Below are 27,770 nucleotides of genomic sequence, written 5' to 3'. Positions count from 1 at the left end.
GCCAACCTCGCTTCTTAGGGGCTGAGGACAAGATTCTGCTCGATTAGGGATTCCAGGGCCTGGACTTGCGGTCCTGCTCCAAGAGTGACCTCTCACCTGATGGCTTCTGACCAAGTAACTTTCCTGCACACACTGTCACAAAATACACACAACGTGAGGCCGAGAGGAATCACCTTGGGCAAAGGCGTGGGGGGGGTCATCCGACCCCCACGAGTAAATCACAACGCATGGAGAAGATACCTGGTTCCAATTAATGGTTTATTTCCACCTGTAACACTAGCAGAGGAGTCCAAAACAGAGACATACATGGATATAGTTTAAATGTAACAAAGATTTGAACTATGTACACTGAGGATTTTCCATTCCGACCCTTTCCTATTTTGCAGTTTCTGAATATGCAGAAACTAAACATTTTTTCCCAAGTTAATTTAGTATGAAGGAATACAATTGTTATGCTCAACCATTTGTTCGTAAGCAAAAAACATAAGCGATTTTGACTGGGTGGCTGTCTGGGCTCCTGAAGTCTGGGTACTGTTAGAACGTGAAGAGTGCTCCGCGGAGCCCAGAAGGAACCCAGGGGCAATGATGTCCAATCCAAGGGCAGACACGACACATCACAGTGATGAGAACTCAGGTCTCGCCCTCGACTCCAAGTAGAAAATATTTCTTTCATCAAATGCACTGCAGTTAAGTCAGAATGAAGAATAAAACAACTTTCTTTCATAGAGGGACACTCCTTTAGCCCCATTTAAAGTGAATTCTGTGCCGAGTCCTTGCTCCTCCAGGATAAGCTGAAGGTCCGTTATTGCAAAGCCAGAGGAGGCCCCTTCCACCGCGGAGACGCGACACGCAAAGGGCTGTTGATTTGGCCCAGAGCCCTCTGAGGGAAGAGGGTGCGGAGGTGGAGGCGGCAGGCACGACGAGGCCTCTCCCCCGGGAGCCAGCCCCGAGCCCTGTGCCTCGGGCCGCCCTGCCGCCTCCTGAAGGACCAGAGCCTCACACACTGGAGCTGAGCAGAGGGTGTAATCCGGCCCCGGGGAGGAGGGGCCCATACTTTGCCAACTCAACCTATGGAGCAAGCACAGCCCAAGGCTCAAGGCCAGAAGAGCAGCTTCTGAAATGAATGTCAGCTGGTGGGGGAGGTGCCCGTTCAGGTCTGGAGAGCCGAGCTCTGAGACACAGGGCAGTTGTGACTTGGGCGACAGCATGGACACTGGCGGCTAATAAGGCCACAATTACGGCCACCACCGCCCAGGGTCTATGCTTGAGTAGACACGAGGCAGTGGGAGCTGAGGCCCAGAGGGCATGTGGTAAACACAGGTGGGTTTTATCAGAAGAGGACACCCGACCACGCGCCTGCCCAGGGACCTTACACGGCCTGTGCCAGGGAAACTCGGGCACGGGTGAAGTTCCTGAGAACAGGTGGCGACAGGACGGGGCAAGATGGGCACTGCTCCACAGGCGACGCGAGGCCTCCGAGGGACACTAACAGTGCCACATCTCCTGGCTGCTGAAAAGTAGGCAAAGAACGGGCTTTATTGCACATTTCGTTCTTAGAAAACAGATCGCCTGCAGAGGGCCTTGAGAGCTGCAGAAACCCCTGATCACCGCAGGTGGAATCACGGTGACCTCTGACTCTCAAGGGAAGAAGAGTCCAGCGGCTGGTCGCTCCGGGCTGTGCTGCACTTGGGATCCTCGCGCCGGATGGACCTTGTCTGCCTTGGTCACTGGGGTGGGCAGATGCCTGGGACGAGGTAGCACGCCCACAGGAGCTGGCGGAGCAGCTTGCTCTCCGACCTGGGCCAGCCCCTCCACGACGCTGCCGGCAGGAAGCTGAGGCAAACGTCGCAGCAAATGTGCGGGTTCTGGACGGAGGCTGGAACCACGGCGTTCATTCCCACGGGCCCCCCTCCCTCTCTCCTATCCTGGAACCAGACCACCCAGAGGAGCAGGTGTAGACCCTGGCCAGGGAGGGATCTGGCTCCAGCTCCAGCTCCAGCTCCACAGCATCAAACTAGAGGCAAAGGAAGGATCTAAGGGGGGTGGAAACAAGAGAGCAGTTACATATCAGACGCTGATTTTGAAATCAGTCTTTTTGCGCTCAAGAAACTGGAGGCAGAGAACCCACATAAGGCCACGTGGCGAACCCAGCCAGGCTCTGTCTGTCCATCCGACTCTCCTGAGCAGCTCGCGACACTTCATATATAAATGGGGTGGTATCGTTTGTGGTTGATCTTTTTCCTGCAAGTTGGGCAAGTGTTAGCGTTCTTAAGGGAATCGCGGAGGCACTGGCTACAGAAGACATGGCCGCATTCTGTGGAAACGATGAGACGTCCGTTCTGCACAATCTAGAAAACACCAAAGCACCGCCTCCATGTCTGCTCTTGTCCCAAAGCAGCGGGAGCCGCCAGGAACCCACCCCGCCCAGGCCTAAGGTGACGCCTGAGAAGAGAAGGGCCAGGGCGGAACGGGAGGACTAAAGCTCAGCCAAGTACCAGTGGTGCCTCTGGAGCTGAGGGCAGAGGCAGGGGCCATTCTCCAGCAGCGACAACCCACAGGGCTTTGAGGGCACCCAGAGGGCGGAGCCAGAGGGCTCAGAGGTCAGGGGCCACAGTGAGCACCCGTAACTTCTGTAGAGGCTGGACAGGGAACACAGAGAACTGAGGCACTTGCACAGGGCAGCCCAGAAAACAAAGGGGCCAGAGTTCAGGACTGCAGGGCCCATGAAAATGGCACTTCACCCTTCACAGATCTATGAAAAGCCACGTGCCAGCCCAGGCGTGACTGCAACGCGGAGGTGTCAAATCCTGCCCAATGAGAAGACGTGCTCTCAAGGCATCCTTTCACGGGAGCAGTCAGAAAACCAGAAGCAGGGAAGCACAGCCAGGTCCACTTACCTCTGAGTACCCGTCCATGCAGATCGGACAACTGACGGTGCCAGAGGGCCTGGAATCACAGTGCTTCGGGTCAGTGCCTCAGCAACTCAAACGTCCAATGACTGACTAAGGGCTTCCCCGAAGCAGCCCCATCCCTGTACCCTGCTTTATCACAGGCACCCAGGAGAGAAGAGGAAGCCAGCTGCCCCAACGGGGAGTGGCGCTATGAGAAAGGGGAGGTGGGAGATGGAGGCAAGAGAGGGACAGACAGCTAGAGTCACCTGTCCCCTCTACCCCTGGCCTGTGCTCCCTCAGAGCCTCGCCTTCCAGCCTCTCTGGGGCAGGGGCTGCGTCTGCCACCCCTTCCTCCAAGCACTCCCACTGCAGGAGGCTGGGGCCAGTGGGGCTATTCCCTTTGCCTGCAGGTGCCCGGCACCCTGGTCACAGTGGGAATAGCCAAGGACAGCTCAGGACCCACCTGCCACCCAGCTGCTTCAACAAGCCCTTTCTGAAGGTCTAGTCTTTCTTTTTCTTTTCTTTTCTTTTTTTTTTTTTTTTTTTTTTTTTTTGTCTTTTTGCTATTTCTTGGGCTGTTCCCGCGGCATATGGAGGTTCCCAGGCTAGGGGTCAAATCGGAGCTGTAGCCTCCGGCCTTCGCTGGAACCACAGCAACTCGGGATATGAGCCGCGTCTGCAACCCACACCACAGCTCACAGCAACGCCGGATCCTTAACCCACTGAGCAAGGGCAGGGACCAAACCCGCAACTCATGGTTCCTAGTCAGATTCGTTAACCACTGCGCCACGACGGGAACTCCTGAAGGTCTAGTCTTTCTAATACCCACCCTGCCTCCTGCCTCAGCCTCTCCACTGAAAACTGGAGAGGACGAGAAGGGGAGCACCCAGAGGCTTCCTGGCAAGAGAGCGCGTCCCCAGCAGAGCAGTGGGCACAGTGGTACCTGAGTCCTGTAGCTGCCTCTTCCCTGGCATTTCGGGGGGTCTGGGTGGTCACATAGACGTCTCTGTCCCTGGACAGCTCCTCGTCATCACTGCTCACCACACAGCTGTCGGCGTGGTCCTGGCGCAGCCTCCTCGCATTCCTCCTTGGCCGCCTCCTTTCTGAAGTGTGAGTTCCCGTTCAGGGCAGGAGCCTCCCGGCCCCAGCACCCTCACCATCCACCCTCCTTCCTGCCTGGGGAAGGCCAGTCCCAGCTGCACGGAGGCCACGCCCTCCCCGTCTTCAGCAGTCAGAGGACTGACTGCCCTGCCGCCTCCTGCGCTGGCAAGGCCCACAGCTCTGCACCCCTCACCCTCATCCATTCTGCACCCGAACCCAACGGAAAAGGAGCGGAGGCCACTCACCTTCAACAATCTTTTAAAAAGGAGAAAAACAAAAGAGAAAGACTCGATTAATGTGATAGAAAATATTCTATACTCTTTTAAACTCTTAAAAGATATAACGGAAGCATCTGTTTCAATGCAAAATCCTCAGGGGAGCAACAGAGTCCCCGGGTGTTGAGCGAGTCTCTGGGAGCTGCTGGCTGCGTGACCGGGGGAAGTTCCACACCTTCCAGGAGCTGCCCACTCCCTCTTCTGAAAAGGGGCACCAGTGTCCACAGCTCCGGGGCTGCTGTGAGGACAAAGTGAGACTGGGACGCCGCCCAGGGCACTGGGGCGAGAAGCCCAGGGCGAGTCCCACGTGCTCTTGTCCTCACTCCACAAAGGCTACTGCCAAAGGAAGGGGAAGCCTTCACTGCGAGAAGGGTCTGCTGTGCCTAATACTTTATTAAAAATAACGAACAACAAAAATTAAACAAGCAAAAGTAGGCCACGCAAGGATGGCGAGAGCAGCACACATCAAGGGCTGTGTGTCCGCGGCCTACCAAAGCATCGGCTACGGGCACAGTCTGTTTTTCACACTTTGCAGATCTGCGTTTCTTACGCATTAAAGGTGTGTGGCAACCCTGTGTCAAGCAAGTCTATTGGCACCATTTTTCCAACAGCATTTGCTCACTCTGTGTCTCTATGCCACCTTTTGGTAATTCTCACCATATTTCAAGCTTTTTCATTATTATTCTATTTGTTATGGCAACCTGTGATTAGCGATTTTTGAACCTTGTGTAACGGTAAATTTAATTGATAACCGTTATGAGCTCTGACCGTGACTTCCTCTTTTGGGGCCTTCCTACTTCCTGGACACAATATTGAAATGAGGCCAATTAATAACCCTGTAATAACCTCTGAGTGTTCAAGTCAACGAAGACTGCACTTGTCTCACTTTAGTTTTCTTTTTATAGCCACACTTGCGGCACATGGAAGTTCCTGGGCCAGAGGTCAAATTGCAGCTGCAGCTTCGCAGCAGCCACACCAACACCGGATCCAAGCTGCATCTGTGACCTACGCCACATCCTTAACCAACTGAACGAGGCCAGGGATTGAACCTGCATCCTAAAAGAGACAGCATTGGATCCTTAACCCACTGAGCCACAACAGGAACGCCTGCACGTGTCTCACCTTAAATCAGAATGTAGGCGTTCCCGCCGTGGCTCAGCGATTAACAAACCTGACTAGTATCCATGAGGATGAGGGTTTGACCCCTGGCCTGGTTCAGTGGGTTAAGGATCTGGCATTGCTGCGAGCTGCTGTGTAGGTCACAGACGCAGCTCAGATCCCAAGTTGCTGTGGCTGTGGTGGAGGGTGGCGGCTACAGCTCTGATTTGACCCATAGCCTGGGAACCTGGGAACTTCCATGTGCCATGGGTGCAGCCCTAAAAAACAAACAAACAAAAAAACCCAGAAATGACTAAGCTTAGCAAGGAAGGCACATCAAAGGCTAAGAGATGAAAACTCAAGAGTGGACATGAAGGAGAGGTTCTGGGGGGAAGTTAGAAGTGCTCCTCCAGCAGCTGAGAAAGGTCTAGTGGCCTGGACTGAAAATCCAACCCGCCACGACATGCCCTTCAGCCCAAGCCTAACCTAGAGCAAGGTCCTAACTCTTGAAGCAACGCAGGCTGAGAGGTTGAGGAAGCCGAAAAGGCTGAAGCTGCAAGAAGCTGGTTCACTAGGTTTAAGGGGAGAGCCTTTTCTACACCACACAAGTGCTGATCCAGAAGCTGCAGCAAGACGCCCAGAAGATCTAGCCAAGACCGTTAACGAAGGTGGCCACGTTGACAGATTTTCGACGCAGAGGCAACAGCCTTATACTGAAAGACGATGCCATGGAGGACAAGCACAGTTAGAGAAGTCAATGCCTGGCTTCAAAACTTCAAAGGACAGGCTGACTCTCTGGTAAGCTGACTTTAAGTCGAAGCCAATGCTCACTTACTATTTCAAAAATCCTAGGACCCTCAAGAATTATGCTAAATACATTGTACCCGTGCGCTACAAATGGAACACCAAAACCTGAATGAGAGCACGTCAGTTTACAACGCGGTTTACTGAATATTCTAAGGCCACTGCTGAGACCTACTGATTAGGAAGAAAAAAAGACTCCTTTCAAAAATATGACTGCTCCCTGAGACGGTGTGGGGCCACTCAGGAGCTCTGGCAGCAGTGCACACGGAAGCAGTGCACATGGAAGCAGTGCACACGGAAGCAGTGCACACGGAAGCAGTGCACACGGAGATGGATGTTGCTCTCATGCCTCCCAGCACGACATCCACTCTGGAGCCACAGACCAAGAAGTAATTCCGAGTTCCTACTGCGGCTCAGTGGGTTAATAATCCAACTAGTATCCATGAGGGTGTGGCCTTGATCCCTGGTCTCACTCAGGGGGTCAAGGATCTGGCGTTGCTGCAAGCCGCTGTGTGGGTCGCAGATGCAGCTTGGATCCTGTGTGTGGCTGTGGCTGTGGTGTAGGCCGGGAGCTGCAGCTCCGATTGGACCTTAGCCTGGGAACCTCCATATGCCGCAGGTGCGGCCCCAAAAAGACAAAGAAATAAATAAAATAAACAACAAAAAGTGAAGAGTGATTAGCCTAAGGGTGCTATTAAGTCCACAATGATTACTCTATGCCTGGGAACACTGAAGCCGCCTGAAGTCCTCTGACTAAACGGATCGGTGTCTCTGGGGCCAGAAACCAGGACTCTGCTTCTGAAGCCAGTGTACCCTTTAGCTGCCTGCCTGCCCCGGGCTCCCTGGGCAGCCCCCCAGCTCCAGCACCCCATCCTGGTGCCCCCCAGACACTTTCCACACTCGGGGAAACAGAAGAACGTGGCAAAGCTCAGCAGGGTGACAAGGGCAGGCTGGTCATCAACACACAACCAAGGCAAGGAGGGGACGCCGCAATGTTTTGTCACCCAGAGAAGCCGGTCATCGTCTCCCTGAAAGCAGGAAGCCCTGAGGTCCCCCCAGGAAGCCCTGAGGCAGCATCCTGCCGTCCCCCCAGGGCCTGGCACGCTGCAGGTGGACACTGGCTTCACTTGAACTGGGCGGCAGGCTTCAACCACAGCACCAAATAAAGCTACCTTTCCAGAACCTCAGGTGGCCTGCAGGGAGCAGCGGCAAAGACGTATGTACATCTGTGCCAGGCCCAGGCAGGGACCACTCACAGCTAAACCTACTCAGACGTATCTCAGAAAGTTCCAACCCATCTCCAGGGAAATTACTGCTTCCTGTTTGGGAGCCTTGGGCTCCCTCCCCTAAGCATCCGTCTACAGTGTGCAGGGGACAGTTCAACAGCTCGGCAAGAGCAGCTGCCTTGCCTCTGGGGTGGGGGTAGGGAGACTGAGAGCCGCGAGCACACCCCCGCACAGCCCAGCAGTTTCAGCCTGAGGCCAGAGTCTCAATCCCTTAATTTGTCCTGTCGGCTCCCTGTCCTCGCTCTTTTCTTCCTAAGAAGCCCTGGAGCTTCTCAGTGCAACCCTATTCTAGGTTTCTAGGCACAGGCGGGATCATCCCAAGACCGGCGGGTCCCAAAGCCAAGGGGAAGACTCAGCCCCTCCAACCTCCACTCGGCCCACAAAAGCACAGCCCTTGGCAGCACCTGCCTCCCACTGCCCAACACTGTCTACTCCACACAAGTGAACACTGTCTCAACAGGCACTAAAGAAGCATCGAGAGAGAGGCAGACCCGTCCTCCAGCGCAGCTCTGTAGGCTGGCCAGGCTCCCAGACCCACGTGCAGGTAGGCACCACTGCACTGTGGAGCCCCTTCCTTGAGGGCCGGGCAGGCAGGCACCCTTCCTCCCAGAATCCGCTGCTGATGCCGTGGGAAGGGGCACACGCAGCCTCGCAGGAGTCATGACACAACCAAGACATCAGGGGGCAAGGCAGCTGCTTCTGGGACTCAAAGGATTTCCCACTGGCTGTGCTGAGCAAATATCCCTGCTCCTACCAGCTGTGAGAGTGTGAACTCGCACTTCCTGGGCTCTGCTGGGCCACAGAGGGTGCCAGGGTCTCTCAGTCCTCCCAGTTCCCGGCCGACATGGGTGGCATTATCCCCATTTTAGGGACAGTGAACGAGGATCAGTAACTTGCCCAGGGTCACGCAGCTGCTGCTAAGTGCAAAACCAGAGACTGAAGAGACATGGGGCCTCAGAAGGTTCTCCCCAAAAGGCCTCGTTGCCAGCGGCGAAGGTCAGGGTCACGGCCATACTGACGTGATTCATTTAAGCAACAAAGCTACGACAAATGATTTTTCTGAAACGCTTTCCACTCTGAGTTCCAGTGGCAGAAGGCACAATTTCTTTAGCACAAGCCTTAACTGCGACGGAGGCCTTCCGATGTGCCAGCCAGGGGCCCACCACCAAGAAAGGGCCAAAAGTCACACTGCGACACTTACCACAACAGAGTCATTGTGCGTCAGGTCCACCACCACGGGCTCTAAAGATTCACAGGTGAGGTCCACTATTTCGTCTCCAGCTTTGAAATAAAGCATTTTAGCAACAAGCATTAGGCGGAAACAAAGGCGTGTTGCTCTGAGCGTCATCAACATGATGGCAAACGGAGTAGAGGCTTGCGGCAAACTAAAACTTCTCAAGCACACCAGCACACAGCCCTTCCAGAATTATTCTGAGGCACAGTGCATGCTTTTCCCAAACATACCACGGCGTGTGTGTGCACGCACACAGCTCCATCCCTGTGGCCGCACTGCCTCACAGCTAGGCCTCCGGGCCCCAGCTGCTCTGGCGGCAGCTTACCCGAGGTGGGCTGGGGGCGCGCATCAGGCTCCCCTCAGGGCCCCGGGGACGGAGCTGTGAAGACCTGCCCCCGTCCCCTACCCTGGCAGGGAAGCTGGTGGCTGCCACTTACCCAGAGACCTCAGGTCGTGCTTAGCTCTGCACCTTCAGCAGTTAGGTTTTACTCCCAGCACAGGGGACAAGGGCTTGTTTACTGCTCCCCTAGAACCCCACCCACCAAAATGGGTGGAGCCTGTTCTGCAAGTTGCCTTTGAGCCCCGAGTGCAGCATGTCATCTGCACAGGACAGGTGCGGAAGGACGTGTGCCAAACGGTGCCAGCACTTACGCTGGGCAGGCAGGAACGAAGGGCAGAGTACAAACCTCCACTTAGGTAAACCGAAACAAAAGTTCCAACCATATTTGTTTCTATTATTATAAATGTCATAAAGTGGAGGGAGTTCCCTTCATGGCTAAGCAATTAACGAACCTGACTAGGATCCATGAGCACTCGGGTTCTATCCCTGGTCTCGCTCAGTGGGTTAAGGATCTGGCATTGCCATGAGCTACGCTGTGGGTCGAAAATGGGGCTCAGATCCAGGGTGGCTGTGGCATAGGCCGGCAGCCAGAGCTCCAATCTGACCCCTAGCCAGGGAACTTCCATATGCTGCAGGTGAGGCCCTAAAAAGCAAAAAAAGTATGAGGGAAGGACTTTTAGAAATAATATTTGTTTAGTATTTGGGGAAAATGACTTCTAATACATTTAACATATTCAACCTTGTTCTCTTGCATTCAAAAGTTTCACAGGGGTAAAACCACTATATATCAAAGATGTCCAATGTAATTCATACAAAATGATTTCCCTCTTTTTAAAGAATAGTCCAGGAGTACCCGTTGTTGCTCTGTGGAATCGAACCCAACTAGTATCCATGAGCATGCAAGTTTGATCCCTGGCCTTACTCAGTGGGTGGGGGATCCGACACTGCCGTGAGCCAGGGTGCAAGTCACAGACACGGCTCAGGTCCTGCGTTGCTGTGCTGTGGTGCAGGCCGGCAGCTGACCCTGGGAACCTCCACATGCCCCGGATGCCACCCTTAAGAGCAAAGACAAAGAACTGCACTACCCTGAAGGGCCCGTGAAATACATCTCAGGCAAGTAGCTTTTCTTTCAATGTTAGTGTTCAGGCATCACAATTATAAAAACAATCCTAATATATGCAGAGCAGAGGGACTGGATTCAGGTCACATGCCACTCCCCTGAGCAGGCAGACAGGCAGAGGGAAAACGCCAGTCTGGCCCCTGCCCACACCAGACTCCCTCCAACACAGCAGTTCTGTCGACGAGTCTGCTGTCTAGGCCATCTTCTGTCTTAGTGAGGAGAGAGGAGGAAAGCTGAGTACTTCGCGAGGCCAAGGAAGCGGAGACAATTTCAGGGAGAAGAGGGGGACCCAGCGCAGTCTCTATATCCACGCTGCACCTCCCCAGAAGGCTGGACGCTGAGCCCAACTGAGTGGCCATGTCTCAAGGTAACTGAGAGGGCACCTCAGCTCGCTTGAGCTTTCAGGTTGTGACTGGCAGGCGACTTCAGGATTGCAGGTCTTACAAGGACAGCAAAGTGAGCTACACCTTGTGCAGTACGTGTCACCTGCTACTGATGCATTTCAGGCCTATGACCCCCGCCCCCAACACTCACAGCCTCAGCCCCCATTTCACACAGGCTGTGTAACTTGCACAAGGTCCGTGGCTGGCAGGTGACATGCTGGGCACCAACCCGCCCCCAGGTATATGTGCTCACCCAAGCCCCGTGTCGCTGGCAAGCTTACCACTCTCCACAAGTTCTATAGGTTCTGCCTCCAAGGCCATCTCAGGGGTGGAGGGTGATTCTCGAGTTCGCTTCTGGGCTTGTCTAGAATTTACTGCCCCGCCACGACGCTTTCTCTGAGGGTATGGGGGGGGGGGAGAAACAGTTATCTGAGCTCCTGACCAGTAAGATTTCAGCCAGAAGAATAAAAAAGGGAGAATAGGAAGTCAGTGAGCAGACCTGAGGTTGAGGTCCTTTCAAAACTTGAGATTCTAGAACGCTGAATGTTTAGAGAGAAATCGTCCAGAATATATAGTGAATACAAACTTTATAAAGTAAATCTTTTGTTATATCAGACCATTGATATGTCAAAAGTACATGACACTTAACTCTATGGAAGCCTCCGGTCCAGGCTAGGATTTGGCCAGAAACCCTTTCTTTTAACCAAAAGTTACAGACCTATTTTCCCTGGATTTATTATTTGGCCTCAATGAGTCCTTTTTATTTTTCAGCCCAAAGACCTTCAGTTTCCCACGTGTCTATTCACTGTGAAAGTGGGTTTTTCTTTGGGAAGGTTTCTGGCCTCTAACCTTTTAGGATACTATGCAGTTGTGATTTACACCCTAACACACCCCTACAGTGCCAAGAACCAAAGTTTTTGCAAGGCTGTCCCCAGTGGCAGCCCAAGAGACATGCCTTCTGGAAGGGTCGGGCTGTTCATCAGCTTCTCTGTAACCCAGACTCTCTGAACCAGCCTTTCTTCCACATCCTTGAGCTACTGGTTTACCTGTATGCTCGAGCACTTCTGGCCTGGCTGGTCCAGAAAGGCAAGTTGAGAACCTGCCCCCTGAAGTCTTCCTTAAGAGACAGAACCTCCCAGAGTTCCCATCATGGCTCAATGGTTAAGAACCTAACCAGTATCCATGAGGATGAGAGTTCGATCCCTGGCCTCGCTCAGCGGGTTAAAGATCTGGCGTTGCCACAAGCTGTGGTGTGGGTCGAAGACTCAGATCCTGCATTGCTGTGGCTGTGGCCAGCAGCCGCAGATCCGATTTGACTCCTAGCCTGGGAACTTCTGAATGCCAAGGGTGCAGCCCTAAAAAAGCAAAAAAAGAGAGAGAGAGAGCGTGCGAGAGAACACAAGCCTCCAATTGACCTGTAGCCCCAGTATTTCCACCTTGTATGGCCCAACCAGTCCTGACTCCCTGTGCTTCAGGCTGCTTCTCCCTCTGCCCCTCACCAGCACTGGGTGAGATGGGGCAGTCACTGAACCAGAGTCTAAACCTCCTCACCAGCGCAGCCACACAGAGCTCCCCTAGGGATTAGGTGGCATAATGTGTACAAAGGTACTGAGCACTGCTGCAAGACCCCATCACTACCTTACTTTTTTTTTTTTTTTTTTTTTTTGGTGCCAAACCCACGGCGTATGGAGGCTCCCAAGGCAAGGATCAGGGCGGCAACAACAGATCCTTAGCCCACTGCACCAGGCTAGGGATGGACCCTCTGCAGCGACCTGAGCCGCTGCCGTCGATCCTTAAGCCACTGTGCCACGGCGGGAACTCCCCCAATTCTTTCTATGCCTTCCTAGGCATCCGATCCCTGCAAACAATCCCTAGAAATGCTAGAAGGACAGGCAATGAGATCTGTACAAGGCTTAGGAGTGTCACCCAGACCGACTCTCACTGGGCAAAAAAGAGAAGCCTGTTCCATCTGTGTTCTGACTGCTACTCTCTTATCGAGGGGCAGTCTGAGGAGCGTGGGATATGTAGCTGGGTCTAAGCCTGTTCCACTGTGTTCTGACTGCTACTCTCTTATCGAGTGGCAGTCTGAGGAGCGTGGGATATGTAGCTGGGTCTCGCAACTCCCCAGGGACCTAAGGAACAGGAAAGCATCCCAGGAGGGCCCAGAAGCAAGTGACAGCAGCTCCCAGACCTAAGTCAGGTCTACTGCCTGGTGTTTACGAGTCTCCCCAGCAGCTACCACATTAGTGGTAGGTGGTAGGGCTACATAACTTTAACCCCATTCTCTCTGAAGGTGTCCTGCTATCTTCCTTCTTCTGAAAAGGACCAAATCTTTCTTTGCAGCCACTACCAAACAAAACCCTTCACACCCCACTGCAGCTACGTGCGCCACTCCACTGAAGGAGGCAAGAAGCAGTCGTGCATCTGGCTAAAGTCCAGGCGCTGAACCCTAAAGACTCGTTGTGGTCACTCCCTACCCCAAGAGCAGGGCTTTCCTGGCTGTTATTTCCACCTGTGCAATCTAGTAAAAGCTCTCAACGCAGGTACAATGACTTGCCAACTTTGGTCACTGAAGGTAAGAAAACTCCCCAAGGATTATTACCACTATGCTCACACTGGAGTAAGAACCACAGGGGGAAAACAGAAAGGAAAATGGAAAACTGGGCCGTAAATGATTAAATAAACCAGAATTCTAATATTTCTAAGACGTCAGTTTTGGAGGTGTAACATTTCAAAACCCTCCGCCACCCTTCCCAGCCCTGTCTTTACACGCTGGACTCCAACTGAAGACAGGCAGCTTTCTGTTAACTCCTGGAAGGTCCTATACACACTCCTTCAAGAACCAGGGTTGGGAGTTCCCGTCATGGCGCAGTGGTTACTGAATCCGACTGGGAACCATGAGCTCGCGGGCTCGGTCCCTGCCCTTGCTCAGTGGGTTAACGATCCGGCGTTGCCGTGAGCTGTGGTGTAGGTTGCAGACGCAGCTCGGATCCTGCGTTGCTGTGGCTCTGGCGTAGGCCAGTGGCTAAGGCTCCGATTCGACCCCTAGCCTGGGAACCTCCATATGCTGCGGGAGCAGCCCAAGAAATAGCAAAAAGACAAAAAAAAAAAAAAAAAAAGAAGAAGAACCAGGGTTAATTACAGCACTTTTATGATACTTTCCTTACTGTACACAAGGCACAGAGTAGTTGGCAGCCTTCGTACAATTCATGAACTTGGGACGCTCACCGTGCTCATTGTGCCCTCTGGTTCCAACCAGCAGAGACGTGATCTGCACCAAGGTCGGCAGGAAAACCGAACGCCTCAGCCTGTCATGCCTGCTGCGTACACATTCTCTCGCTAGCAGGGAACTTGGAGCCACACAGATTTCCGGTATCTGCAAGTCCTGAAAAACAGATATTGGGTTGACTAATGCTGCCGCCTGCATCACCGACAGCAAACTCCGTTCAGCTGTTTACTGGTCCCTTCCGTCTGCTGGGTGCTTTGCCGAACAAGGTGCAATTCATGTCCTTCACCCGCTTTCTTCTTAGGAAGTAAGCATTCTTGTAGACACAAGGCTGCTGGATCCCAGAGCCCGCAGATGGAACCATCGTGCTGCCTCTTACCCTCCCCTCTAGTCACTGAAACCCTGGCGGATTCTCTTCAGCCCACAGCCCCTCCCTGCCTGTCTGGGGCACTGCGGGGCACCATTCTGAGATTCGCTCTGGCTCTTGTCAAGGCTGGTGCCCACCTCCCTCAGGCTGTGCTAAGAGACAGAAGGCAAGTGGAGGGCCCAGCCAGCTACCAGTCGCTGTGTGGCCTGCTTTGGTTAACTCCTTCCAGGCAACCAGGGTGACGATAGGTGACCCACATGGGGAGCAGGCAGAGAAGACAGAACCCCCTGGTCTTTCCGTCACGAAACGAGACATCTTGAACCCTGTTACACAGTCCGTGTGGATGCAGTCTGCCTCACTCAGGCTTAGGAAAGCAGCTACTGCTCCAGTACCCTGACTGTGCAAGGCTGAGGACCCCAGAGCTCACAGCCTCCAATTCACAGCTTCCCAGAATACTGTGACGGAGACTTTTCACACATGCTCTGAGGCTCCTGCCATCTGGGAGGGTGAAGCCCCTTCCACCTTGAATTCTCTCTGGGGTGATCACAAGGAGATCAGTAAACAAATGGAACCCCCTCTCCTCTTCTCGGGGGTGAGGGGGTGGGGAGGCCCATGGCATGTGTAACTTCCGGGCCAGAGATCAAACCTGTGCCACTGCAATGACAACACCAGATCCTTAACCCACTGTGCCACAAGGGAACGCCAGTGCTGCACAGTTTAAAGTCTCAACAACTATGGGTGGAAATCACTGACTTATTCGGCTGGCACCAGCCTTGCAGTCTCTCCAAATACACTGCCCACTGCACAACTGCACCCCTTTGCTCAAGCCCTAAAATGCTCTGTAATGCTACACCCAAACCAACTCTATTTATTTTTTTAATTTTTTGGCCACACCCATGGCATGTGTTCCTGGGCCAGGGATCAAACCCTTGCCACAGCAGCAACCCAAGCCACTGCAGTGACAATGCCAGATCCTTACCCTACTCTGCCCCAAGGGCACTTGAACTCCAGGGCTGCACATCTCCCCACTTCATTCACTAATCCTCTGGCTCCTGCCCTGGGAATGCAGCAACGAACAAACCCAGCCACCAGCTGAGTCTGAGGTGGTGCTAGCGGGAGCTCAGGCACTGTAACTGGGGCCTATGAGCCAAGTGCAAAAGAAACTAGAAGACAAGGAGAGGCCAGAGGAGGTTTTCCCGGAGAAGTTCAAGGGACGCCCCCGCCCCAGGCCAGCCCGCCGAGCCTCTTTCCCCAGGACCTATGGTCTTCACCCCCACGCGCCCAGCACCCCCCCACTTCAGCAGACCTTGAGTGGTTTACAGAGAGAATCTCTTCACTGTCACCCACTACAGGAGACTCGCAGCTGGCCTAGAGCATGACATCCCACAGCCCTCAGGAGACCCACGTCCTGGAGCCGCAGGTGCTTCCACCTACGAATGGCACAAATGCGTCCCAAAGGAACCCCCACCGGAGATGAAGACGGGCCGCCTGGCGTGAACAGGAGGAGGAGGCACCCCGACAGCCCCTTAGGACCCACAAGACTAGATCACATCCCAGGCCCAGTCCACCCAACTTCCTGGATTCTTTTTTTTCTTTTTCTTTTTCTGTATTTTCTAGGGCCACACATCTTTTTTTTCTAATAGTAAGTTTTTAAAATTACAGTTGATTTACAGTGTTCTGTCGATTTCTGCTGTTCGGCAAAGTGGCCCGGTCATACACATATACATTCTTTTTCTCACACTCTCCTCCATCGGGCTCCATCACGAGTGCCTGGATACAGGTCCCTGTGCTGTACAGCAGGATCTCACTGCTTACCCACTCCCAACACAACAGTCTGCATGCAGTAACTCCAAACTCCAGTCCTTTCCACCCCCTCGGCAACCACAAGTCTGTTCTTCGTGTCCATGTGTGTGTTTCTTTTCTGTAAATAGGTTCATTTGTGCCATATTTTAGATTCCACATATAAGTGATATCATATGGTGTTTGTCTTTCTCTTTCTTACTTCACTCAGTATGAGTCTCTAGTTCCATCCATGTTGCTGCAAATAGCATTATTTTGATCTTTTTTATGGCTGAGTAGTACAAATTTCCTGGATTCTAATGCACGCATTTATGTTTCTTTTTATTTTTTTGGTCTTTTTAGGGCTGTGCCCACAGCATATGGAAGCCTCCCCCCTTTTGGTCTTTATGTCTTTTAAATTTATTTTATTGAAGTACAACTGATTTACAATGTCGTGTTGGCTTGCGGAGCAGAGCAAAGTGATTCAGGTATACATATATAGAATAGTTTGCACCTGCAAATCCCAAACTCCCAATCCACCCCCACCCCCACCCTGTTTAGGTTTCTAATCCCAAGAAGCACCTTATGTTTGAATGCACATCCGTGATACAGCTTTGAAGGGGAAAAATGGTCTATCTCAATGGCATCTTTTAGAATTGAGAAGAATCTGATAAAGATGTCACTGACAGATGAGAACTCTGTCTGCTGAGGAAAGGGAAATAACTCAATGCACATACCTTGGTTGCTCCCTAAGCCCCTTGCCTCCTACTTGTCCTAGCTATCCAGGAGGCTGCCCGCCCCGCTCTCTGAGACCAGCCTCTTGCAGGCCCAGCTGCTGCTTCCCCATTCTCTAGGCTCTTCCATGCCCTCCCCCCGTGACCAAAAAACCACAACAGCAATTTGTTCCAACTCTTTTTCCTTTGGGGGATAGTAAGAGTCAGTGGTCAGAGAACATAAAGGTAAAAAAAAGAAAGAAAAAGAAGAAGGAGTGCCTGTTGCGGCTCAGTGGTAACAAACCTGACTTGTATCCATAAGGATGTGGGTTCAATTCCTGGCCTTGCCCAGTGGGTTAAGGATCCAGCATTGCCATGGCTGTGGTGTAGGCCGGCAGCTGCAGCTCCAATTTGACCCCTAGCCTGGGAACGTCCATGTGCCACAGGTGTGACCCTAAAAAAAAAGAGGGTTGAAAGGTTGGCCTTAGGGAAATCTGCCAGGGGGCTGGATTTCACCAGAAAATGGAGATGGGAAGATGGGGGTGGGGCAGGCAGCCCCCGCAGATACTGGGGGACATGGAAGTGCACTGTGTGGACAGAGAGGCTTGGAGTCATGGGAAAGGTGGCCCTCACCAACTACAAAGGGTTCTGGATCATGCAGGTAAGAGAGTCCATTAGAACAGTAAAACCAACAAGAGCCAAAACTTAGAGGGCACTTCTGTGTACAAGACACTAAGCGTGATTTCCAAATACTGTCTCATGTAGCCCTCCCGTCACCCAACAAGGAGGCAGGTGTTTTCACGGTCAGCAATGCACACACAAGGGAGCTAAGGATGACCAGAGCTAGTTACATAACTTGCCCAGGTTCTACAACTAGTAGTCATTGGAGCCTGGATTTAAACAAGGACGGTCTGACCCCAGGACTCCCAGTCTTAAACAAACACTATGCCGGAATCAGGCGTGTTAATTTCAGAAACAATACGGAACACGGGTGTTTTCCAGGTTTCTCAAACTCACTGTGTCCAGGAAGAAACTCCCTCCAACACACCAGCACTCCGTCTTGGCGAATGGCCCCACCACCCATTGGTTTTCACGGCAAACCTTCCAGTCAATACGCCTTCACTTGATATAAGTGCCACACAGGGGGCCCATCAACTTTGTACCCAGCTAATCCCTTGCCCAAAGCAAAGGCTCATACTCACTGAAGGAGTAAATGACTCAGAGGTAAGAGACGGGTGGTTAGTGCTATCCCTCTCACTAAGGAAAGACCTGGAGTAGAGAATGGCACTGGGAACGGTCAGGAAGGCCAAATCCCAGGAATTGCTAAAGCCCTGATAGGAGGCTGAGGGGAGAGCGAGCCACGCCAAGGTGTTAACTGCCTATTCTGCAGCAATGATCCCATGCAACTGGCTAGGGAGGGTGTGATTTAAAAAAAAAAAAAAAAAAAGGGGTTGCGGATTCGGTCCCTGCCCTTGCTCAGTGGGTAAACGATCTGGCGTTGCCGTGAGCTGTGGTGGAGGTTGCAGACGCGGCTCGGATCCTGCGTTGCTGTGGCTCTGGCGTAGGCCGGTGGCTACAGCTCCGATTCAACCCCTAGCCTGGGAACCTCCATATGCCGCGGGAGCGGCCCAAGAAATAGCAACAACAACAACAACAACAACAAAAAAAAAGACAAAAAGACAAAAGACAAAAAAAAAAAAGGTGTCGAGGGCAGAGCTGTAGTTTCACAAATGCTGCATGTGGGGTACCCAGGTCCAAAGGCAGCCAAAAAACTCAAGAGGACAGAGAACTAGGAGGAGGTAGAGATTTTGGAATCTGCTAAAATTTGGAGAGTCAGGTAGAAAAAGAGAAGCCTTTATCATGCTAAGTGAAGTCAGTCAGACAATGAGACACCAACATCAAAGGCTCTCACTGACATGTGGAATCTGAAAAAAGGGCACAATGAACTTCTTTGCAGAACAGATCCTGACTCACAGACTTGGAAAAACTTATGGTCTCCAAAGGAGACAGCTTGGGCGGTGGGGGGATGTGCTGGGATTGTGGGATGGAAATGCTATAAAATCCGGGTGTGAAGTTCCCGTCATGGCTCAGTGGTTAATGAACCCGACTAAGAACCATGAGGTTGCAGGTTCAATCCCCAGCCTCGCTCAGTGGGTTAAGGATCCGGCATTGCCGTGAGCTGCAGTGTATGTAGGTCAAAGATGAGGTTCGGATCCCATGTTGCTGGGGCTCTGGCGTAGGCCGTCGGCTACAGCTCCATTTAGACCCCTAGCCTGAGAACCTCCATATGCCTCGGGTGCAGCCGTAGAAAAGACAAAAAGACAAAAAAAACAAAAATTAAATTAAAAAATAAATTGGATTGTGATGATCATTGTACAACTATAAATGTAATAAATTCATTGAGTAATAAAAAAATTTAAAAAAAGAAAAAGAAAAGCCTATAAAGAGAATGAAAAATCAGAAACAAAGCTTGGAGAACTTGGAAATATCAGTTAGGCAAAAGCTGGCATTTCGAGGAGGAGGCAGCAGCAGTAAAAAGGCAGGGGAACTACAATGAGGCCAGTGAGGAAGCTGGTCACTGTCGACCAGGCAAGGGGAGGCCCGCAATGTTCCTGAGGGCCACGCTGGACTCGCTGGAGTGACACTGAAGATGAGGCCTGAAGCGACATGGGAGTTATACTAGGAGAGGACCTTCTGGCCCTAGACAAGGGCTGTGCAAGCGAGTGAGAACCGAGAACTGCAGGCAGCCGGGCTCATCGCAACGACCCTCTACACTCAGGCTCCAAAGGCGAGGTGATCAAGGTTGTAGACAGAGACGCACTCAGAGAGACTGCGTTGCCTGGGTGCTGTGGGCCGACGGGAGACTCGGTCAGTCAGGAGGGCAGAGCCACGTGGAGACCTGGAGTAACCCAGGCAAGAAAGCGCTGTGGCTTGGAGGCAGGGGCAGAGTGTGGAAAGCAGGGAGGTGACAGGCTGGACGGGAGGGGAAGTTGGTGACGTGAGTACCGTCTGTGTCAGCACAGGGTCAATGGAGTTCCCGTTGTGGCTCCACGAAACAAACCCAACTAGTATCCATGAGGATGCGGGTTTGATCCCCTGCCTTGCTCAGTGGGTTAAGGATCTGGCGTTGCCATGAGCTGTGGCGTAGGTCGGAGTGGCTGTGGCTGTGGCGCAGGCCATCAGCTGCAGCTCTGATCGGATCCCTAGCCTGGGAACTTCCATATGCTGCGGGTGCAGCCCTTAAAAAAAGAAAAGACGTTATTGACAGAGGTTCATTTTTTCCCAGGAAAGCTATTATGGACACTTCGGAGGATGACCCAGCTTCAGTAGGAGCGTGAGGTACATAATCGCACGTGTGGACATGACGCCGTGTGGATGTGACTCTACGGGGATGTCTGCACGCACAATGGTTAGAAACGACTGCTCAGCGGTATTAGACTGGAGTTGAATTCTGTCACCATTATCCCACACCAGTTTCCCCACAACCAGAAAGGAAGAGTCAGCAAAAAAATGGGTAGGGGAGGGGTGCACCAGAAACAGAAGGAAGCAGCAGCTCTGTCCAGCCCAGGCCCCTGGCAGCCAGGCAGCCAGGCAGCCGGAGAGCCCTCACCACACCAGGGGAGCTGAGGCTGATACAATCACCCACTGAAAATCTGAGCTCAAACTCCCTGGCACTGGGTCCACAATCCCCAAACAATCTGGATCCTACGGTGGCTCCTTTCCTACCAGATAATATGCAGACACATCAGGTCTCTCATCCTATGTCACCATTATAAAGCAGCTCTCAACTGTAAACTTACAAATGGCTATCCTGCGACACAAGCAGAGTGAGTTTGACTGAGCTGGCTGGGACAACTTCTTTATGCCGGTGCAAGAAAGGCAGAGAAGAATCTAAATCCTATAGAATTCCACCAGGGCAATGACAACTTACCAGCAAATGATGAGGCACTGCCCAGTAACTGCTACCTATGTCACACCTCTCTCTCTTTTTTTTTTTTTTTGCTTTTTTTAGGGCCTCGCCTGCAGCATATGGAGGTTCCCAGGCTAGGGGTCAAATCGGAGTTGTAGCCGCTGGCCTACACCACAGCCACAGCAACTCGGGATCTGAGCCACATCTGCAGCCTACACCACAGCTCACGGCAACGCCAGATCCTTAACCCAGTGAGTAAGGCCAGGGATTGAACCTGCGTCCTCATGGATCCTCGTCAGATTCGTTAACTGCTGAGCCTCGAAAGGAACTCCGTCACATCTTTTTAAACCAACACATGATCATTCCCATGCTAAGCATTTCCCTAAATGGAATTTCGAAAGTAGGCTCACAGAACATGCGTTTAAAGAACTAGAGTATCTTAAAGTCTGTTGTGCACTGCCCACCTGCTTTTGGAAAGACTGAAAAATACCCAAGGCCACTGGCAACGTACTAATGCCCAGTGTAACTTGCCCTCCCAGGAAATTGGGCATGAAGCATTAAAAATTGTCAGTAACTTTCGAAGCTTCTTAAATGGAACTTTGATGCCACCAACCAGCCCTTAGCAATAAAGAAAAATATGAGTTGCCACTGCGACTCAGTGGTAATGAACCCGACTGGTATGAAGGAGAATGAGAGTTCGATTCCTGGCCTCACTCAGTGGGTTAAGGTGTAAGTGGCAGATGGGGCTCATATCCTGCGTTGCTGTGGCCATGGTGTAAGCCAGTAGCTACAGCTCCGATTTGACCCCTAGCCTGGGAACCTCCATATGCCATTAGTGCAGCACTAAAAAGACAAAAAAATTAAAAATAAAATAAAATAAAAATAAAAATCACAGAAGGCAGGCATGCTGGGCCTGTGGGGATTGTACCCAAGTGCAAAGCTGGGAATCTTAGCTGCTTCTACTGGATTGTGAACCTGGGATGGGATGGGGTGGGGTGGGGTGGGTGGGGTGTTAAGTGTATGGAGTAAATCAAGAACCACTAAAAACAGCCAAGGTGCAGAATGTGGTAGTGGCAGTGGTGGTAGGAGGAAGTCAGAAGCTTACACATGTGGTTTCTGACCAGTACCTACAGCAGAACTGGGCCACACTGGGAACTCTCTCATTTGAATACAACTGGAGCTGGTCACACAGCACTGCGTCCAGAAGCATAAGTGGGCTGGCTAATAAATGGATGCATGCTGTCACCCAAGGGCCAGCCAAACTCCCAAACTCCATTCTCTCGGAGTTCCCGTCCTTGTGGCTCAAGCAGAAACGAATCTGACTAGTATCCACAGGGATTCGGGTTCCGTCACTGGCCTCGCTCAGTGGATTAAGGATCCAGCATCTGGCATTGCCATGAGCTGTGGTATATGCCAGCAGCAGTTATATATATATATATATATCGGAGCTTCGATTTGACCCCTAGCCTGGGAACCTCCATATGCCATGGGTGCGGCCCTAAAAAGACAAAAAAAAAAAAGACATTAATTTTGACAGTGCGATCCAGATCCCTAGGAAGTAAAATATTAAGTCAATGATCCTTAGCTACTGGGAAACCAAACATCCATTACGAAGGGAATGTTCTGAGACAGAAACAGCAGTAGTAGGAAGAACATTAAAGTGGGCCAGAGGAAGTTAAAAGGCTTCAGGTGGTAGCCCAAAAAAACCCCACTGGGCTCCAAGGGACCCAGGAATTCTGCAAATGCTCCAGAATAACTGCACTCATTGCCCTCATACATATATCCAGCCTTCATCCGTCTGACATCATTTGTAGTTACAGAAATATATGTTCCTAAAAATCACCATAAAATACAGCCCCACAGGGTTTATGGGAGATAGTGAAAATTAGGGGTATGATATTCAAACACTTAAACAATTTCTCTCCCTCCCCCCCACCCACACGGTAAGACCCTAATAAAAAAAAACAGTAGCACAGGAGTTCTCTTGTGGTGTAGCAGGTTAAGGACCTGGTGTTGTCACTGAAGCGGCTTGGGTTGCTGCTGTGGTGAGAGTTTAATCCCTGGCCTGGGAACTTCCACATGCCACAGGAGCAGATGAAAAAAAAAAAAAAAAGGCGGGGTGGGGGGGGCGAATTCCCATTACTGCTCAGCAGTAATGAACCTAACTAGTATCCATGAGGAAGCGGGTTTGATCTGGGCCTTGCTCTGTGGGTTAAAGGATCGGGCATTGCCGTGAGCTGTGGCATAGCTCGCAGATGTGGCTTCGATCCCAAGTCGCTATGGCTGTGGTGTAGGCCAGAAGCTGCAGCTCTGATTCAACTCCTCGCCTGGGAACTTCCAAATGCTGAGTGTGGGGTCCTTAAAAAAAAAAAAAAAAAGACAAAAAATAAAAAAATAAAAGGTTTGACAAGTTAAATAATGAAGAAATGCATATATACTACAATCACTGTAACACTGCACCAGGTCCACAGGCAAGGAGGGCGAACGTTGTAACATCAGATGTGCACACCAGGCTGTGGCTCCTAATACCGTCAACTGAGACAGCTGGTAGATGCTGAGCTGTATGTGGTCTATGTGGCTTGGTTCAGCTGAGTTTCTGCGTTGACCTACTATTTTCCACAGATGAAATCAAGCACACTAAACCGAATATTTCCATCACATTCAACATGTTCCCTAATATATCAATCCCCCTGGAACTAACTCAGGTTGGATCCGTGGCCTGAGAACTTCCCTCAAACCGCAACACTCTGTGCCATCTCTTCTAAAGAGCTGCCATCTCTTTTAAGCATCTAGTAAGATGGATAATTTAATTTCAGTGGGGATAAATTATTATGCATGCATCCAAACAAGTATTTAAAGCAAACCCAACTGCAGCTTATGCGGGTGCCTGCACATCAGTCACTCCATGCTCTTTCCTATCTCAATGCCAGTTTGATATAAGCTGTTGCTTTGCCAGCAAGTGTTCCCCTACCCCATCCCACTATGGGGAACTCCTGCTCATTCCCCAAGGCCTACCTCAGAGAAATGTTACTTACATTTTTCTCACTGGTCCTAAATTTCTTCTACTGTACTCAATATGATAAACATACTTATCAGGGCACCCTCTCTTCTTCCCACAGTTCTTGGCATGAGAATGGGAGCTAAATAATAATTTTTCCCATTGAAATTAAATTATCCATCTCACTAAATGCTTGAAAGAGAGGACAGATATTTAGAAGAGATGGCACAGAGTGTTGGGGTTTTAGGGAAGTTCTCAGGCCAAGGATCCAACCTGAGCCACAGTAGTGACAACGTCAGATCCTCAACCTGCTAAGCCACCAGAGGATTCCCCACAAGGTGTCTTTGAAGGGGGAGAAAAAGATGAATATCAGGAAGTTCTCCTGTGACACAATGGGTTAAGGATCTAGATTTGCTGCAGCTGTGATGCAGGTTGCAAGTGTGGCATGGGTTTGATCCCTGGCCCAGGAACTTCCACATGTTTCGGCCAAAAAAAAAAAAAAAAAAATGCTAATAGATGGAATTCCCACTGTGCGCCACAGGATCAGCAGCATCTCTGCAGCACAGATTTGGTACCCAGCCTGGCGTAATGGGTTAAAGGATCTGTCGTTGCTCCAACTGCGGCTCCAATCTGAACGCTGGCCCGGGGAACTCCATATGCCACGAACAAGGCCAAAACAAAAAACAAAACAAAACAAAACAAAACTACTAGAAACACCAGCCATGTGCTTTCCCACCACAGGGAAATATGGTCGACATAAAGTCCAGCAAAAGGATCAAAGACACTGAAGTCTGGGGTTCAGATGCTAGGTCTGCTTACTGTGTGACCTTAGGCAAAGTGACTGCCCTTGCTGTCCTTCAGGACACACAAAAAAGAGCTCCGCGCAGTATGTCAAGGCATGGGTCTGTAACTGGTAGGAACCACTTAACAGTGCACATGATCCCATCACAAACCTAGAGTGACCTACAAAAGGCATCCTAAAACAACATTCCTCAAACCAGAAATTACGACTCGAAACCAAAAAGCAATTAGCAGATAGTAATACCATTTAGCAGACATTCTTTCATTTTAAATTTGTAATATGTCAATTTATTCAGCTTATCTGGAGGCAGATTCTGCAGTGAATGTGCTCTACTGGACACACCAGGGAGCTTTACAGTCACAATTTCCCTTCGGCACAAACAAGAATTCTGATGACATTCATTTGGAAATGCTTCCAGGCTTTTTCTACGCTGCCTGGTGTGGCATTCAGTAAATTTGTCAGTTCTTATTTATGCCTGGGAGGAAAAAACTCTTCCAAAGGAAATTCCAGATCCCCATCATGGCACCCTCCACCCTAACCTCACATGTTTTCTAACACTTGAACTGTGACCTTGGGGTAAGGCAGTATCTGTGCTCTGGGTCTTCCTCTTCAGAGAGGAAACCTCAAAACCAAAATGCTTTGCTCTAAAATTCCCCAAGTGCTGCTGAGCAACAAGCTACTTAAGAAAAGTAAGTTAGTACATTCCTGAATTATATCTCAATTACAGTCAACTCGGTAATATTCTACAGGAGCCATGTTATTCCTCAAAAATTCCTAAATTGGGGACAGAGAAAGATATAGGTAAGTCATTCCAAAATAAGACACTGGAACACAAACACAAGAACATACAAGGCCATTTTTATACAGCATGCAAACCAATTACCTTGTGCACATACTTTCACTGTGCACATACTTTCACTGTGCACATACTTTCACTGTGCACATAATTTCATTTCATACTTTCATTTCCCCCAATCTTTTCCAGAAATTGCAAGAGATATAACCTATTGGACATGGACTATGCTAAGAGCTGTTAAGTAAAGAACCTGTGAAGAACCGCCCCTTCCTGCAATCACTGACAGCAAGTTCAGTGACCAGGCACCACTCCTCTCTTCCTAACGATCCTAAAGTCACTAGTCTTGCCCACCTTCCTAACCAGGCTTCTCACAGCGCAGCAATTTTTCTAAAATGCAAAGCTAACCCTGTTAATGTCCCTGCTTACAACTCAGCTGAGTGATTTCCCACTTGGCATTAAAATAAATTTTGGATTCCTTCTGAAGGAGGTGCACCAAAGACCTTGTGATCTGGTTCCTGACCTATCCAGTACCCTCTTTCTACCACCTATATTTCAACCTCAGGGGATTTCTCCCCTTCTCTCTCCACTCTGGGGCCTCAGCTCCACCAGGGCCTGTACTACGCCTATTTTTGTTCAAGTAGAAAGCCTGGCACACAGAAGACCTCCAAATGTGCCGATTTAGAATATTAAAATATGCGTTCCCAAAGGAGCAGGGGACAAAGCCCTCTTTTTATGTACACGGTATAAATGTACAGTAAGCAGTATATAAGCAGCATTAAAATTTCCTGGAGAGGACACTAAGGGGGAAAAAAAGTATAAAAAAGCTGAGGTTGGGGTCGTTTTAAAAAGGTTTATAAATACTGTATTAAAGCAAGCTTTGGGTCAGAGTTGGAAGCTCAAGTTGAGGCCATACGGAAGCCAGCAATACATCCTTTGACTTGCTCAATCTCACAGACCAAACTATCCAATACGTCTACCCACCCATCAAAAAACAAACTGCCAGAAAAACAAAGCAAAATGACTCCCTCCAACATTTCTGCCTTTCATGAGCAGTGGTCCCAAGACTCCTGGTCACTGAATTCAAAGGCCTAGTTTGGCGGCCAGGAAACCAAGGCTGTGACCTTGGGCCTCAGTCTGCCTGGCCACTTAAGCAACCTAAGCTGAGCGCCGGACCGCAGGGCTGAGACCCAGGTGCGGCTCCAAGAACGTGGCGTACAAGCAGAACCAAGAGATGGCCGTGAATGTCGATGGGCAGCGACGAAAGTAAGACAAAAGCCAAAACCCCGCAAAACCGGCCACCGGGGCTCTGAACTCTTCCCCCCAACCCCAGGTCGGGTCAAAGGTGAAAGTGTGCTTGCAGACACCTGTCTCCACGCGCCCGCGAGGAGCTGGGCCGCAGCCCTCGGCGGTCACGCGTCCAGCCAACCGCCGGAAGCCGAGGACCTAGCGCGCTCCGCCCCGGGCGGGCGCCCCCAGCCCCGTCCCGGCCGGAGGAGGCTCCGCCTGGCGGCCCGGGACGACCCGCAGGCCTACGACGGCGGGGAGGCGGCGCGACCACACAAAGGCAGCAGCCTCGGCGGGGACAAAACCCTCGGCCGGACCCCCGACGCCCGCGCCCCGGGCCCCTCTCGGGCCCCAGTGACCTTGGGCGCGTCCCCCCTCCAGCCTCGGTTTCCCTGGCGACGCTACGGACGAAGCGCGGCGGCCGCTGCCCGCCCGAACGGCCGAGGCCCGCGCCAGGACTCCTGCTTTCGCTGCCCGCGCCCAGCCGGGCTCGCGCAGCCGCGCGGACGGCCCACGGGCGCGGGGAGGCCCGGCCGGGCGCTGGGGCCCGAGCAGGGTCGGCCGCGCCAAGGCGGCTCCCTGGGCCGCGGCGCCGAGGCCTCTGCAGGCCGCGCAGCCGCCCGAACCCCGAACCCCGAACCCGCCCGGTCCGGACTTGCCGCTCCCTCCCGCGGAGCCTGGCCCTACCTGGCGCTGCTGAGGCTCGGCAGGCGCTGCCGCTGACGCACCCGAGCGAGGAAGCACCCCCGGAAGCCGCTGAGGAGAAGCCCTCAAGCGAGACGCCGCCGCCCCAGCAGCGACCCCCTTCCGCTCTGGAGGCTCCGGCTCCGCCCTCCGCACGTTCCTATTGGCCGCCGCCATCCCTACTCCCGCGGCCTGTCGGTCGGGGAGGTATATTTTCAATCCTATTGGATGAGAAAGCCGTCTATTACCACTTTGAAACGCGCCTCCTTCCGGCCCCGCCCACGCTCGCGAGCTCAAGCTCCCGCCCTCCGGAGAGAGACGCCGTCTGCGCCCCTCGGCTCGGAAGGCCCCTCGGGAGTCGTGTTCCGGACTCCGGCCGCCCTGCTCGCTCGCCCGGCGGAGCCCCAGACCCCTCTCCCGGCCTCGGTTTCTTCACCCATTCGTGAGGTGGAGAACATTCCTGGGGCCTCTACTCCCGGCCGGAAACTAGGCCTGGATCTGCAGGTCCTCCCGGCTTCCGTGCCCCCGGCTGTGCCAGGCCCTGCGCGGGCACCTGGCCCCGGTGACCCCGGACTGGTGGTGGCGCGCGGAGGGCAGAGCAGCCCCGCCCAACCGTGGTCACTGGAGGAGGAGGCACTCCACCAGGGCTTCTGAGGGCTCCCGGGAGGAAGCGACCTCG

The 27,770-nt window shown here is 52.0% G+C and overlaps 1 protein-coding gene across 8 annotated transcripts; it reads right to left on the bottom strand.

The window, feature by feature from the left end:
- Positions 1-239: 239 nt before the first annotated feature.
- Positions 240-27,770, bottom strand: RNF4 (ring finger protein 4). Of its 8 annotated transcripts, none has more exons than XR_014811969.1 (8): positions 27,528-27,770; positions 27,095-27,312; positions 13,761-13,917; positions 10,814-10,928; positions 8,643-8,736; positions 3,835-3,994; positions 2,898-2,946; positions 240-2,348 (listed from the first exon to the last, which is right to left on the bottom strand). XR_014811969.1 is itself a non-coding variant. In XM_021100516.2 (8 exons), the coding sequence occupies exons 3-8, from the start codon at positions 10,851-10,853 to the stop codon at positions 2,199-2,201; spliced, it is 489 nt and encodes a 162-aa protein (XP_020956175.1). In that variant the 5' UTR covers positions 10,854-11,887; positions 13,761-13,917; positions 27,095-27,194; the 3' UTR covers positions 240-2,198.

This window comes from Sus scrofa, chromosome 8, assembly GCF_054392235.1.
Source record: "Sus scrofa isolate SSC_HxYL_T2T_F1_AM1 chromosome 8, Sscrofa_HxYL_maternal_Yorkshire_Landrace_v2.0, whole genome shotgun sequence".
Lineage (NCBI taxonomy): Eukaryota > Metazoa > Chordata > Mammalia > Artiodactyla > Suidae > Sus > Sus scrofa.
Note: the sequence above shows the minus strand (reverse complement) of the source record. Positions and strands in the feature narration are given on the sequence as shown.

Bases quoted from the DNA above. Each gene is read 5' to 3' on its own strand.
- RNF4 (XM_005666483.4), bottom strand. The intron at 2,947-3,834 runs GTACCACTGTGC...CTGTGATTCCAG, and splicing joins GAGGCAGCTACAGGACTCAG to GCCCTCTGGCACCGTCAGTT. The intron at 2,349-2,897 runs GTAAGTGGACCT...GGTGTTTTCTAG, and splicing joins GCATGGACGGGTACTCAGAG to ATTGTGCAGAACGGACGTCT.